The sequence below is a fragment of the Nicotiana tabacum genome, chromosome 10, assembly GCF_000715075.1.
Source record: "Nicotiana tabacum cultivar K326 chromosome 10, ASM71507v2, whole genome shotgun sequence".
NCBI classification, from domain to species: domain Eukaryota; kingdom Viridiplantae; phylum Streptophyta; class Magnoliopsida; order Solanales; family Solanaceae; genus Nicotiana; species Nicotiana tabacum.
Window position 1 is genome coordinate 153221218 of NC_134089.1, and position 15610 is coordinate 153236827.

At 37.5% G+C, this 15610-nt stretch overlaps 2 protein-coding genes across 2 annotated transcripts; both read left to right on the forward strand.

The window, feature by feature from the left end:
* The first annotated feature begins 5683 nt into the window (after window positions 1-5683).
* LOC107779039 (pyrophosphate--fructose 6-phosphate 1-phosphotransferase subunit beta-like) lies at window positions 5684-12495 on the forward strand. The gene is made up of 16 exons (XM_016599383.2): window positions 5684-5996; window positions 6560-6721; window positions 6833-6954; window positions 7292-7345; window positions 7483-7589; window positions 7673-7778; window positions 8099-8162; window positions 8316-8404; window positions 9324-9455; window positions 9648-9818; window positions 9931-10046; window positions 10178-10289; window positions 10390-10474; window positions 11254-11298; window positions 11419-11487; window positions 11971-12495. The coding sequence occupies exons 1-16, from the start codon at window positions 5834-5836 to the stop codon at window positions 12045-12047; spliced, it is 1674 nt and encodes a 557-aa protein (XP_016454869.2). The 5' UTR covers window positions 5684-5833; the 3' UTR covers window positions 12048-12495.
* Window positions 12496-12716: 221 nt separating this feature from the next.
* LOC107778994 (glycine-rich RNA-binding protein 4, mitochondrial-like) lies at window positions 12717-14794 on the forward strand. The gene is made up of 4 exons (XM_016599330.2): window positions 12717-13104; window positions 13210-13278; window positions 14161-14267; window positions 14356-14794. Exons 1-4 carry the CDS (start codon window positions 12978-12980, stop codon window positions 14467-14469), a joined length of 417 nt encoding a protein of 138 aa, XP_016454816.1. The 5' UTR covers window positions 12717-12977; the 3' UTR covers window positions 14470-14794.
* Window positions 14795-15610: the final 816 nt, after the last annotated feature.

A 15610-nucleotide genomic window follows, 5' to 3' on the forward strand; every position in this document is an offset into this window, starting at 1 on the left:
GATATCAGTTGCTCCTCTCGGGGTCGTGGTTTTTTCCCTTATTCAGAAGGGTTTTCCACGTAAAAATTTTGGTGTCATTGTTACTCTTTTATTCTTGTTAATTACCGTATCTCGGTGCTACATTATTATTTCGCTTTATTACCGTGAATATTATTTTGGTAAGGGGTTTATTCCCAACAACTGGTATCAGAGCACAGGTTCTGCTCGTTCACTGAAATACTATTCACTGTCGGTAGTACTATACTTGGTGAAAAATAAAAATGTCCGGAGTAAAGTACGAGGTAGCAAAATTCAACGGAGATAACGGTTTCTCAACATGGCAAAGAAGGATGAGAGATCTGCTCATCCAACAAGGATTACACAAGGTTCTAGATGTTGATTCCAAAAAGCCTGATACCATGAAAGCTGAGGATTGGGCTGACTTGGATGAAAGAGCTGCTAGTGCAATTAGGTTGCACTTATCAGATGATGTGGTAAATAACATCATTGATGAAGACACTGCACGAGGAATTTGGACAAGGTTGGAAAGCCTATACATGTCCAAAACGCTGACAAATAAATTGTACCTGAAGAAGCAGTTATACGCCCTACACATGAGTGAAGGTACGAATTTTTTGTCACATTTAAATGTGTTTAACGGACTAATCACACAGCTTGCCAACCTCGGAGTGAAAATCGAGGAAGAAGATAAAGCCATCTTGCTATTGAACTCGTTGCCATCTTCGTACGATAATTTGGCAACAACCATCCTGCATGGTAAGACTACTATTGAGTTGAAAGATGTCACATCGGCTCTTCTACTCAATGAGAAGATGAGAAAGAAGCCTGAAAATCAAGGACAGGCTCTCATCACAGAAGGTAGAGGCAGGAGTTATCAAAGGAGTTCGAACAACTATGGTAGATCCGGAGCTCGTGGGAAGTCAAAGAACCGATCCAAATCAAGAGTCGGAAATTGCTACAACTGTAATCAACCAGGTCACTTCAAAAGAGATTGCCCAAATCCAAGGAAGGGCAAAGGTGAAACCAGTGGCCAGAAGAATGACGACAACACAGCCGCCATGGTGCAAAATAATGATAATGTTGTCCTCTTTATAAATGAGGAAGAGGAATGCATGCACATGTCAGGTTCAGAGTCGGAATGGGTGGTTGACACAGCGGCATCTCACCATGCCACACCGGTAAGAGATCTTTTTGCAGATATGTAGCAGGTGATTTCGGCACAGTGAAAATGGGTAACACAAGTTACTCAAAGATTGCGGGGATTGGTGACATTTGTATCAAGACAAATGTCGGATGCATATTGGTTCTAAAGGATGTGCGGCATGTACCTGATATACGGATGAACTTGATCTCGGGAATTGCTTTAGACCGAGATGGATACGAGAGCTATCTTGCAAATCAAAAGTGGAGACTCACTAAGTAATCATTGGTGATTGCAAAGGGAGTTGCTCGTGGCACGTTGTACAGGACAAATGCAGAAATATGCCAAGGTGAATTGAACGCGGCACAAGATGAGATTTCTGTAGATTTGTGGCACAAAAGAATGGGTCATATGAGCGAGAAGGGATTGCAGATTCTTGCCAAGAAATCACTCATTTCTTATGCCAAAGGTACAACGGTAAAACCTTGTGACTACTGTTTATTTGGTAAGCAGCATAGAGTCTCATTTCAGACATCGTCTGAAAGAAAATTGAATATACTTGATTTAGTATATTCTGATGTTTGCGGCCCAATGGAAATTGAATCAATGGGCGGTAACAAATATTTTGTTACTTTTATTGATGATGCTTCACAAAAATTATGGGTTTATATTTTGAAAACCAAAGATCAGGTGTTTCAAGTTTTTCAGAAGTTTCATGCTCTAGTAGAAAGGGAGACGGGTCGAAAGCTAAAGCGTCTCCGAAGTGACAATGGAGGTGAGTACACTTCAAGGGAATTTGAAGAGTATTGTTCAAGTCATGGGATCAGACATGAAAAGACAGTTCCTGGAACCCCACAGCACAATGGCGTAGCCGAGAGGATGAACCGCACCATTGTGGAGAAGGTGAGAAGCATGCTCAGAATGGCTAAACTGCCTAAGTCATTCTGGGGTGAAGCAGTTCAGACAGCCTGTTACCTGATCAATAGGAGTCCATCGGTTCCGTTGGCGTTTGAAATCCCAGAGAGAGTCTGGACCAACAAGGAGGTGTCCTACTCGCATCTGAAGGTGTTCGGTTGCAGAGCTTTTGCACATGTACCAAAAGAGCAGAGAACAAAGCTGGATGATAAATCTGTTCCCTGCATATTTATCGGATATGGAGATGAATAGTTCGGGTACAGACTGTGGGATCCTGTAAAGAAGAAGGTCATCAGAAGCAGAGATGTAGTCTTCCGAGAAAGTGAAGTTGGAACTGCTGCTGATATGTCAGAAAAGGCGAAGAATGGTATAATTCCTAACTTTGTTACTATTCCTTCTACTTCTAACAATCCCACAAGTGCAGAAAGTACGACCGAAGAGGTTGCCGGGCAGGGGGAGCAACCTGGTGAGGTTATTGAGCAGGGGGAGCAACTTGATGAAGGTGTCGAGGAAGTGGAGCACCCCACTCAGGGAGAAGAACAACCTCAACCTCTGAGGAGATCAGAGAAGCCAAGGGTAGAGTCACGCAGGTATCCTTCCATAGAGTATGTCCTCATCAGTGATGAGGGGGAGCCAGAAAGTCTTAAGGAGGTGTTGTCCCATCCAGAAAAGAACCAGTGGATGAAAGCTATGCAAGAAGAGATGGAATCTCTACAGAAAAATGGCACATACAAGCTGGTTGAACTTTCAAAGGGTAAAAGACCACTCAAATGCAAATGGGTCTTTAAACTCAAGAAAGATGGAGATGGCAAGCTGGTCAGATACAAAGCTTGATTGGTGGTTAAAGGCTTCGAACAGAAGAAAGGTATTGATTTTGACGAAATTTTCGCCCCCGTTGTTAAAATGACTTCTATTCGAACAATTTTGAGCTTAGCAGCTAGCCTAGATCTTGAAGTGGAGCAGTTGGATGTGAAAACTGCATTTCTTCATGGAGATTTGGAAGAGGAGATTTATATGGAGCAACCAGAAGGATTTGAAGTAGCTGGAAAGAAACACATGGTGTGCAAATTGAATAAGAGTCTTTATGGATTGAAGCAGGCACCAAGGCAGTGGTACATGAAGTTTGATTTATTCATGAAAAGTCAAACATACCTAAAGACCTATGCTGATCCATGTGTATACTTCAAAAGATTTTCTGAGAATAACTTTATTATATTGTTGTTGTATGTGGATGACATGTTAATTGTAGGAAAAGACAAGGGGTTGATAGCAAAGTTGAAAGGAGATCTGTCCAAGTCATTTGATATGAAGGACTTGGGCCCAGCACAACAAATTCTAGGGATGAAGATAGTTCGAGAGAGAACAAGTAGAAAGTTGTGGCTATCTCAGGAGAAGTACATTGAACGTGTACTAGAACGCTTCAACATGAAGAATGCTAAGCCAGTCAGCACACCTCTTGCTGGTCATCTAAAGTTGAGTAAGAAGATGTGTCCTACAACAGTGGAGGAGAAAGGGAACATGGCTAAAGTTCCTTATTCTTCAGCAGTCGGAAGCTTGATGTATGCAATGGTATGTACTAGACCTGATATTGCTCATGCAGTTGGTGTTGTCAGGCAGGTTTCTTGAAAATCCTGGAAAGGAACATTGGGAAGCAGTCAAGTGGATACTCAGGTACCTGAGAGGTACCACGGGAGATTGTTTGTGCTTTGGAGGATCTGATCCAATCTTGAAGGGCTATACAGATGCTGATATGGCAGGTGACATTGACAACAGAAAATCTACTACTGGATATTTATTTACATTTTCAGGGGGAGCTATATCATGGCAGTCTAAGTTGCAGAAGTGCGTTGCACTTTCAACAACTGAAGCAGAGTACATTGCCGCTACAGAAACTGGCAAGGAGATGATATGGCTCAAGCGATTTCTTCAAGAGCTTGGATTGCATCAGAAGGAGTATGTCGTCTATTGTGACAGTCAAAGTGCAATAGACCTTAGCAAGAACTCTATGTACCATGCAAGGACCAAACACATTGATGTGAGATATCATTGGATTCGAGAAATGGTAGATGATGAATCTCTAAAAATCTTGAAGATTTCTACAAGTGAGAATCCCGCAGATATGCTGACCAAGGTGGTACCAAGGAACAAGTTCGAGCTATGCAAAGAACTTGTCGGCATGCACTCAAACTAGAAGACAGTGCTACCTCCTCTAGATGAATGAGACTGGAGGGGAGATTGATGATGTCCATCTCATTGAAGAAGTATTAGGCATGTGCCTAATAAGAGTTTTCTTTGGTTTGGTAGCCAACCTTGTTGACTTGGTTTGGTTGGTAGCCAACCTTGTTGAATTAGTTTGGTTTGGTAGCCAACCTTGTTGAATTTCTTTGGTTTGGTAGCCAACTTTGTTGAATTGTGAAAAGTGTGTGTAAATTGTCAAATATTGTAGGCTTTAGAGGGTGAAGCTTTGGTTATAAAAGGAGAGCTTCAACTCTCATTTCTTCACACCAACAAAGAGAGAAAGAAAGAGTGAGGTTTCACAGACAAGGTATAAGAAAATAGTCTGTGAGGAAAATAGAGAGTGAGCGATATTGTAGTGAGGTGGGAATATCAAAAGAGGGTTATTTCTTTTGAGTGTTGTAGTGGTCTTTGGAGTATTTACCTCCGACCTACAAAGTGTAAAATTCCTTACTATAGTGATATCAGTTGCTCCTCTCGGGGTCGTGGTTTTTTCCCTTATTCAGAAGGGTTTTCCACGTAAAAATTTTGGTGTCATTGTTACTCTTTTATTCTTGTTAATTACCGTATCTCGGTGCTACATTATTATTCCGCTTTATTACCGTGAATATTATTTTGGTAAGGGGTTTATTCCCAACAAAGAGTTCAATTCCATACACAATTTATGAGAAACGGGAAAATAAAACAATGTAGCCCTCAATAAGTAAAGTAATGTCCATTTACAGATACAGCTATATATAATCCAACAAACCCTATGTTTCAGACGAAGAACAAATGAAACAGAAGCAAAGCAGGCGATAGTAGCTTTACCTCTCTTTGCTCTCTGCTAAAACACCATTAAGAATGAAGATTCAGCTTAAGCTCCTGCCGCACTTCAACAATAGTAGCTTCTATTCATGGAAAAAATATATATATATATAGTCCCTCCGTTTTTTATGTCAACTCTGTCGATTCACGAGAAGGAATTTTAAAACTTTCCATTTTATAAAGTGTCATTATTAAACTTGTGTGATCATAAAATAAAATAAAAAATGTAAAATAAAATAGTAGCACATAAATTAAAACAAAACAATGAAATAATTATAAAACGTAAAGAGCTTGTTGCGTGGGTTAATGTATAAGGTACTACTAGTAACAAATTTATAGGTTCTTAGAATTAGAAATTTAAAGTTAAATTATTTTCAAAATAGAAAATTATCATTCTTTTTTAAATAAATTGAAAAAGATGAACGGGCAAATTACACTGTGGAAATTACGACCCGGCAGGTTAATATTATATAAATTCTTTAAACAGGGATAAAATTTAAATAGCAATTTTAATTGATCCTATTTGTACTCCTCAATTTCCTCCCGCTTAAGATAAGTTCAAAAGGGGCATTCAAATCATAACCTCCATAACGAACTCTCCACTTTCTACGAATTCGCTTAAAAAACCTTCAAGTTTCTCACATCTCGCATCTTCTCCTTCTCCTTACGCACATAACACACACACACACACACACACACATTTGCACAGGATTAATTAAGCACACAAGAGGAAAAATGGCAGCAACAGCAAAAGCAGCAGCAGAGCCAGGACGATCGACTTCGGCGTACAGCGAAGTCCAAAGCAACCGTCTCACTGTATCGCTTCCTCTCCCTTCTGTCCTCAAAAATCCATTCTCTGTCGTTGATGGTCCCCCTAGTTCTGCCGCTGGAAATCCAGGTTAACCTCTTCTCCTTTATCGCTAACTTGCATTCTGTCCAATGAAATTGCTGCTGTGCATATACACTGTGTTGAATTTTGGTGAATTGATGTTTGTTAGAATGTACACCGTTGAATGTGCAATGAAATAGAAGCTAACTGCCAAAAGCTTGATGTATAACACTAGCATTACGACTGACATCGCGTGACACTAGGATCATGGAACACGAGATATATTGCGAGGAAAATGCTGCACTTTACCAATAAAGTTTCATAATTATATATAACTGTAAATAGATGATTTATGGACTTGGATTAGTTCTCAATTTTCATACAAAGATGAAAGACCTGAATATATGATATAAACTTGATTTTAAATAGTTGGAATCTTGGATGATCTGAATTTGTTTGAAATAGAAAGGTGTAAAAGGGAGATTATAAATACTCCCTCTATTCTGTTTAACATGACACTATCCTTTTTGATCTGATAACAAAATATTTTCGCTATTCTAATTTAGAGCTCATTAATCTTAACAAATCCTTTTAGGCTTAGCTTCACATTTAGTTTGACATCAATAATGCAGGGGAAATAGCGAAGCTTTTCCCAAATCTGTTTGGGCAGCCTTCCGTGTCGTTACTGCCAGGTCACACATCAGGAGCTACATTGAATCATAATCTTAAAATTGGGGTCGTTTTGTCTGGAGGACAGGCACCTGGTGGGCACAATGTCATCTCTGGAATTTTTGGTGAGTGCTTTCCAATAATTTTTACTTTATGGTATTTTTTGCTGTTCGGTACTAGCACATAACATAATGCGGGGATGTACCTCAGCCATTAGTTGATTCTTTTTCTTCCAGACTATTTGCAGGAGAAAACGAAAGGTAGCACACTCTACGGATTTAGGGGAGGTCCAGCAGGGATAATGAACTGTAAATATGTAGAGTTGACAGCAGATTTCGTTTATCCTTACAGAAATCAAGTAAGAAGTTTCTTCATCTTTAGGGTTGAAGTTCATAAATATGACATTAATTGAAATGATGTTGATGTTTCAATTTCCACCATCCAGTTAACATGTATGTGTCTGTTTGCACATGTTCAGAACACTTTTCTTCAACAAAATGTGGATGTTGACTTTTCTGGGAAATTTTTTTTCTATCCAAAGCTTTTCGTAGCAATATGACGGTTTAGCTTATGATTTGGGAACATTTGCAACTTGATTAAGAAAAATATCTACCTTTGTTTATTGCTTTTTCTTTTTTGATTTTCTGCCTAATTTGACTTCTGCAGAACATGTGTAATTGAACTTTTTTTGACAGGGTGGTTTTGATATGATCGCTAGTGGTAGAGACAAGATAGAAACTGATGAACAGGTTATCTTTCTTTTGTTTTATATTCAAATAGGGACCATCAAATTCCACACTCCAACACCGATCTTTATTTATTCTATGCAAACTATGTTTCATTTGTAACTTGGTCTGCAGATTATTATTGTTGTGTTTTTTCCCAGTTCAAACAAGCTGCAGAAACAGCTAAGAAACTTGACTTAGATGGGATAGTTGTGATCGGCGGAGATGATTCAAACACGAATGCTTGTCTTCTAGCTGAGAACTTCAGGTAAGTATTCTCATTTGACTGACTCATGGTATTCATCATTGGCATGCCTCTCATAGGAGTTTGTTTATTTGGTACAACTAAAGGAGTAAAGGCTTGAAAACTCGGGTTATTGGATGCCCAAAGACAATTGATGGTGATTTGAAATGCAAAGAAGTTCCTACTAGTTTTGGATTTGATACTGCTTGCAAGGTAATTGTTTTCCGTTTGTCTTAATGCCTAGCTCCATTTTACTTCACATGACTTCTATAAATAACATCTAGTTAACACTTCTCTCTTGACCTTTAATTTTTTTAATTTCTAGTATGCGAGTAGAGGTGATAAGGATACCTTTTTAAAATAGTGTTTCGAAGAAGAATTTTATGTGTCATTATCTTATATGCAATCTGTTATGGAAGTATTTCATTCAATTGCATTCTTAGTTTTCTTAGTAATGAATTACTATCACGACAAAGTTGATTACTTCGGTTAGGTTGCTACTATCATTATCCAACTTCACAATTACGGTGCAGATATATGCAGAAATGATTGGAAATGTCATGATAGATGCGCGTTCAACAGGAAAATACTATCACTGTAAGTACATAAGTTGCAGACGACTAGGGATACACTTCATATATTCCTAACTTTGAGAATATAGCACGTGTTTTCTTCTAAATAAAATTTTAATATTAACTATCAATAACATTATTTGTGATCTTTTTCTTATGCTATTTATGGTTTCTCTAGTTGTACGGCTTATGGGTCGTGCTGCATCACACATCACATTGGAGTGTGCTCTACAGACGCATCCGAACATTACCATCATCGGTGAAGAGGTAATTGTTTGCCAAGTCGTTGACATGGTTTTCATGCATGTATGCAACATATTCTACTTAATATGTGTCCAAAACTTAAAGAGAGAATTCAATCTTTTCCTAGATTGCATTACCAATACGCAGTTTTCTGAGAAGAACTGTTCTGTTGGATGAATCTATTATGAAAACTATGCTTTTTTCATGAAGTAAATTCTTTCAAGAGGCTATCTGTAACTACATGCGAAGTTTATGGTATTACTTCTGGTAATAGAGTTATTTTAATGTCCTAGATTATTGTACATCCCACTCATATTTCAGTTACTTGTAAGTACCTATTCCACTGCCTCAATTATGAGGCACATATTGTTAACTTGCCTGAAGTTTGAATCTTCACTTTTCCCATTTGACTTTGTAAAAGCTGCTCTCATAAGATGGACTTAATACCAGCAAAAGGTGTTGGTCTTAATTAGAAGAGGATAAACCTAACTTCTAACGTTATTTCACATGATGCCATTGGTCATTCTTTTCTTCTGTTAGTCATTTTATTGTTTTCTTTTATCCATTTCTTTTGTTTCTGGGGAGGAACTTGGCGTATTGCTGTCCCAGTAGAGTATGTTTTCTTAAAGAGCCAATGAAAAAAATTTGAAGTAATGGGAATCGGATTATTTCCTGAAGTTCAATTCAATTCAGGGAGTTTATCTTAATTTTTATACATACCATGTCTAAGGTAAATACTTTAATATTACCACTAATACTACTAGGTAGGGACGTCAGTGCATGTAATCCAGATGATTCAGACAATTAAAATTTCATTTCCATGGTTTATGAAGATTATTTTATAATGAGGAACGTGTTAAGTATGAAAGTTAGAATTATTATCCTTTTAGGAAGTGTTTTGTGATTCCTCCCCAATATTTACAAAGGTTTCATTTTACTACAGGTCGCAGCTCAGAAGCAAACACTTAAAAGTGTTACAGATTATATCGTAGGAGTAATCTGCAAACGTGCAAAACTTGGCTATAATTATGGGGTTATACTAATACCCGAAGGCTTGATTGACTTCATCCCAGAGGTTTTAACTTTCAACTGTAGAAATCACGATTCCCACTCAATTTCTAATTTTTATAACTTCTGATCATGGTTGCCTCCATTTCGTTCAGTTCTCCTTTAAGCTTGTTCATCTTTTGCATCTGATTCAGTTGAGTCGTCTATTATCATGAACAGAGAAGCAATATCTTGTTAAGATTATGTCTCTTCTTTCCAGGTGCAACAGTTGATTGCAGAGCTCAATGAAATACTGGCTAATGATGTTATTGATGAAGCTGGCAATTGGAAAAAGAAGCTCAGAAGCCAGTCTCATGAGCTCTTCGAATTCCTACCACAAGCAATTCAGGAGCAGTTACTTCTTGAAAGAGATCCACATGGAAATGTCCAGGTACTCTTCTTCTTTTCGACGAAAGTTTGGCAAAATAGGATAATTGCTCATTTAGTCAAGTCATGCTATGTTCTTTCTCTTCTGATACACTTTCTTATTGCAAAATCTACAGGTTGCCAAAATAGAAACCGAGAAAATGCTAATTCAAATGGTGGAAGCTGAACTGGAGAACAAGAGGAAGGAAAGTTCATATACCAAACATTTTAAAGGGCAGTCTCATTTTTTCGGGTAATTGATACAACTTCAATTTGACTTATGCAGTTCTGCTTTAATAACCTATAATTTGTAAAGTGCTTAGTACCTCACTTTCTTAAGTTTATCCTGATAGTAGTTGTTATTTGTCTGTGTTTGCTTTATAGTTATGAGGGCAGATGTGGTTTGCCTTCAAATTTTGACTCCAACTATTGCTATGCATTGGGTTATGGGGCTGGAGCACTTCTTCATTCAGGGAAAACAGGCTTGATTTCCTCTGTCGGTGTTCCCATGTCTCCTTATTTCTAACTATCTTTTATGTTATAGCATCAGAACCTTTGGTTAATTGCAATTTATACTGAGACCCTTGTATATTTAGGTGGGGAATTTGGGAGCTCCAGTTGAAGATTGGACTGTCGGTGGAACAGCACTAACATCATTAATGGATGTGGAAAGGAGACATGGTATCAACCTCCTCCCTCACTTGTTCTCTATATATGGTGTATTCTCCCTGTTGATAAGCAAAGGTCTTAGCTTGATGAAGTTTTAAGCGCCTGGTTGTGCTGCTCAGACTCTTGCTCTTCTCTTAGGAGAGATTTAGCTGAATACCCTAGTACAAACTGGTTTGAATTTGTCTATTCTGGAGCATCTATTTTAGTCATTTCAAGACATCTATATAGACATTTCTCACCCAAGGACAAGTGCCTTACTTTTCTATTCTATATTGCAACCATCAACCAAGAAAAATGAATTACTAATAAAGAGCAGATAGATATTTCCTTAACTATAATAAAGTAAAAGTAAAAGTACCCAGTTTAAAATCATATGAAAAGCTACACCTAGTTCAACTCGTATGCTTGAGATTCTGAGTTTGAAGGATTGTCAACCCTTGCTTATATGAAGAGATAGTAACCAATTTATATAGACAAGGTCTTGGAGTTTTGGAGCCACAGATCAAATTACTGGTAGTTAGCTCGATGAAATGGCGAACCTCTCTGCAGAAGCAGATCTAGAATGTAGAGTTAGTACATAGTTCGAAGTTCTGTCTGGCATGAGGAGCAAATGCCACTGTTGTTTAACTTTATATAGTAATAGATTCTCAGATATATAAATACACAAGTTCGGAATGGAAACCAGTGGGTTTAGACTAACCTCTGTTTAGACCTGTCTTGTTTTATGAGGGGAATAGGTTTTTCGCTGAGATTCTGTACTGCATTTGCGATGAAGTGATCAAATTTTGCAGGTAAATTCAAGCCTGTGATTAAGAAGGCAATGGTGGAATTAGAAGGTAAAAGCTCCTTTACCTAAAAGCCATATGTTACCTGTTACTTTAGTAGATCAATCATTTTTCGTGTAATTTTTGAGTGGTTAAAGCTTCACAGTTGTATAAGCATTTGTCAATCCCCAGGTGCTCCTTTCAAAAAATTTGCTTCCTTGCGAGAAGAGTGGGCTCTAAAGAATCGATACTTTAGCCCTGGTATGTCATTAAAATTGGTTTTAACCACTTCTTAAGTTTTCAATATTCCTATTTGAAAAGGCATGTTTTGGCCACAACTTTGACATTTTCTTCCACATACAAAGCATAATTAGACTATTGATGACGTTAATACGAAATTTCATGCTCATGTGTGATTCCTTTTTTTATCTGGCACAATCTTTACTGAGTATAGTAGCCAATATATCCTCCTCTCTAATACACCTATACCTTACAAGTAACAGATTCACTGCAATGAACCATCATTGAGTACATCAAGCGAAAAACCATAACTATATTAACGACTATCTTCTCTGGTTATCCTGTTGATACTTTTTCTACCTTTCTTGTACAACTAAAGTACATTGATCTCAGCGACGACTCCCCCATTTACGCAATTTTGCTCAGATTGATTTGTAATTCAGCATAGGTGCTCCTTGATTTGTGTTTAACTGTGCTCCCTTTTGCTTGTTTATTTTTGAGCAGGTCCACTTCAATTTGTCGGCCCAACATCAAATGAAATCAATCACACTTTAATGCTGGAGTTGGGAGCCAAAGCTTAAGTCATTCCCAAATCTGATCTAGAGCTTTCTGTTCCTTGGATATCTTCATCAAAACGCATTCATCCCATATAGGAGATGGACTCAGAATGGCAAACAAATTGCTTAATATCAGCACATGCTGGTTATCTCCCAGGGAATTATTCTTATTTTTCAAGGAGAAAAAAGTTGTTCACATTGTTCATCATTATTTTTTGAGGCAAATTGTTTTAGTCCTGTTGTAGATTTATGGTCTCTATACTAGCAGCTAGCACATTTCTGAAGCTAAGGTTAAAAAGAGATAATCTTCTCTTAAGGTTAAATCCTTATCAATATTGCCATTGGAATTTGTGTTCCCTGATGAACCGGCAGCCGAAGTGTATACACTACTAGCTTAAATTGCTAGTATTCTCTTCTTCTCAAAAGAATAACACTAGTTACCATTACTATCAAAGGAAACAGTCTTTCTTTATCGTTACTCTCCAAAAATTTGATACCCATTTCAACAATTTGTGATATGCATTACTTTTTCATGAATGTTTGTTGATCCTCAAACTCATAAAGTGATGTGCATTACTTTCTAGTTTTTGCGAAGACTCGGTAAAAACTCCATATATACTTGCAAATATCTTTGAGAAATCGTGAAACATTAACAGAGACCCCATACCAATAAATTTATATTAAATGTAACAGCGCCCCGTGATGGGAGGAAATATTAGACTGTCTTAATCCTAGTAATTTTGGACTCTGTAGTTTTGTAATTAAAAAATGCCTATTTAATATGTGATATCCAGGAAATGTTATGCAGTCAACATGGAGGAAGATATATGTAATTCACCTATATAAAAAAAAAAAATAATAATAAACTGAGCTTACCGTACAAGTCGTATCCTTTTTTCTAGGAGCATATAGTAGTCACTTTGGAGATTTATTACTACTATTAAGGAAACAAAAATGAAGGAAAGTTTGATACAGTTTTCACGAAGAGTTGTAAGACTCCCAAACATTCTAAATGGGCGATTGTATTGCTCTCGTCCTTCAGCTTCTTCCCTGCCTCCCAATAACAAGCTCTTCGTCGCTGGTATTATTAATCCTCTTTAATCAAATAACTATAACTTCAACTTGGTTACAGCTCATGTTGTTATATATTATATATCAGTTTTATCATATTGTAAATTACTTACAGGTTTGTCATGGTCTGTGGATGAGAAGTCGCTCAACGATGCATTCTCTTCTTTCGGGCAAGTAACAGAAGGTAATACAGATTGCTAATAATTGGTATATATATGTTGTACTTTACCTTTTTGATAAAATGCCCCAATGGGTTTAGCTCTTTATGAAATGTAACTGCCTTGTGAAATTCTTTGCTAAGTACTTTAAATGAAGATAAATTCATGTGAAACTTATTGGTTGATGGAGATTGAGCGTCAAATTATGAGTGTAATGTGTGTAAAAGATTTTAACATCAACCCAAAATTCTAGGCTGTGGTTTGCGCAAGTTCAAGAACTATCTTCTGCAGGCAACACATGAATATGAGGAGCCCAGCCAACTATAAAAGTAGTGGAGTAGCAAATGGTTTATGGGGTTTTCACATCCTTCAAACAAACATGAGGCAGCCATTGACAGGAAATTTTGTTTGTCCTCTACTATCCTTTCTTGATTTACCTTTCCATGTTGCCTCTGGAACACAGTTGTTAGAGATTATTCAATTGGAACTCACTCTTGGGTGAGTAGAAACTCACACCCTAGAGCCCATTTCGTGATGACGCTCCTGACAAACTTTCTCCGCCTTAACCCTACTAGAGAAAAAATTGACCAGCTCATCAATCAATCATGTGCAATCTTGAGAATGTTCTTCCAAAGTAGGTATGTTATCACCCCTGATACTGCTTCACTCAAAAGTATATACTGGGATGAAGGATGTTTATTGCAGAGTTTGTAATGGCTAACTATCAAATTGTTTAAAATTGCAGCCACTCAAGTCTCCTTAACAATTAGACAGTAACATTGGATTGCATGATACTGATTGTCAAGATTCTTTTTCTTTTTTCCTTTTCTTTTAACATACATGCACATTCCCACATATTTCTGAGCTGAACCTAAATTGCCTGAACATCTGCGTTTTCATGTGTCTAGTGAGAATAATGTATGATAAAGAAACTGGCCGATCAAGAGGGTTTGGATTTGTTCACTTCTCAAAAGACGAAGAGGCCAACTGTGCAAAAGATGCGATGGATGGAAAGGTGAGGTGACGACTATAGACTGTGATATTTCCTTTCAGCCTCGTCAGAATGGCATGGAACTTGGAATTGACATTATTTTTTCTTTCAGGCATTTCTAGGTCGCCCTTTGAGGGTAAGCTTCGCCCTTGAAAAGGTTCGTGGTGCACCTGTTGTTGTCCCTCGACTTACAGGCGTTGGAAATGGTGATAATAAGACTCGTTGAATTCTTGTTTTGGAAGTGATAATAAGACTCGTTGAATTCTTGTTTTGGAAGTGTCCTGGCATTGAAGAGTGATTTTCTGCTGCATCTTCTTTTACTTGAGCGAATATACCATGTGTTACTGGATCAATTTACCACTACGGACGCTTAACAAAAGGTGCTTATTGTATTCAAAAGCTACCAGGAAATAAAGGTAGTCCTAAGATGGTCTTGTGGGAATTCACTTTATGTTAATTTGAGTTGTACTTGTTATACATACTAGAAAATACAATGAGAAATCTTACGCTGCAACCAGGAAACTGTTGCAGTTTTCTTTGTTTGATCCTCTTGTTGTCTGGCAGTGCTAAGATCCTAATTTCATTCAGAATGTTGATATACAAAGTACATCTAATTATGAATTGTAAGTTATATAAACTCCATATTTAGCTCAATACAGTCCTACTTTTTTCACTGACAAAACTGTATTTAATTTGCTTTAGATGCCTTAGTCTCATTAAAGTAAGATATTACATCTCTTTTAAGTCCTCACCCATTAAAAAAGTAGTCTTTACCATAAAATTATGTCTTGTTACACATTCATTAGATACTAATAAGTTGACATAAGTTCCTCGATTCTGTCTGTGGTAAAGAATTATATTCACTTAAGTTAAATTGGCTGAACTGCTTTTTATTTGTTGGTAAAAACAATTAGGTGGATTAGCTTAACCTAATTACCTAATAGCCAATAGGTCACTTTGGAGCAGCACCACCACCACCAACAACAACAACAACAACATACATACCCAGTGTATTCCCATAAATAGGGTCTAGAGAGGGTAGAGTGTACGCAGACATTACCCCTGCCTTTAAAGGTAGAGGTGATATTTCCGGAAAACCCTCGGCTCAAGAAGGGGAGAGGAGAGGGGGCAATAACAAGCAAACCAATCTGACAACCATAGTAAAAATAAAAATAAAATACAAACCTAGCAAAAGATAATGCAATCAAAAAACCAAAACACAAGACAACAACAAGTAGTAACATGAGACTAGGGATAAAAAAAAAACACTCGGAACGTCAACCACAAACAAAGGATGGCCAGGTCGACAACCTAATAGTACAAACAAGTACAAAGTCTACCACCTAACCCTTTACCTTAATTCTCAG

Coding starts and splice junctions, on each gene's coding strand:
- LOC107778994 (XM_016599330.2), top strand. CDS start 12,978: ATGAAGGAAAGTTTGATACAGTTTTCACGAAGAGTTGTAAGACTCCCA. Junction 13,105..13,209: donor TAACAAGCTCTTCGTCGCTG/GTATTATTAATC, acceptor AATTACTTACAG/GTTTGTCATGGTCTGTGGAT. Junction 14,268..14,355: donor AAGATGCGATGGATGGAAAG/GTGAGGTGACGA, acceptor TTTTTCTTTCAG/GCATTTCTAGGTCGCCCTTT.
- LOC107779039 (XM_016599383.2), top strand. CDS start 5,834: ATGGCAGCAACAGCAAAAGCAGCAGCAGAGCCAGGACGATCGACTTCG. Junction 8,405..9,323: donor TTACCATCATCGGTGAAGAG/GTAATTGTTTGC, acceptor ATTTTACTACAG/GTCGCAGCTCAGAAGCAAAC. Junction 11,299..11,418: donor GGCAATGGTGGAATTAGAAG/GTAAAAGCTCCT, acceptor GTCAATCCCCAG/GTGCTCCTTTCAAAAAATTT.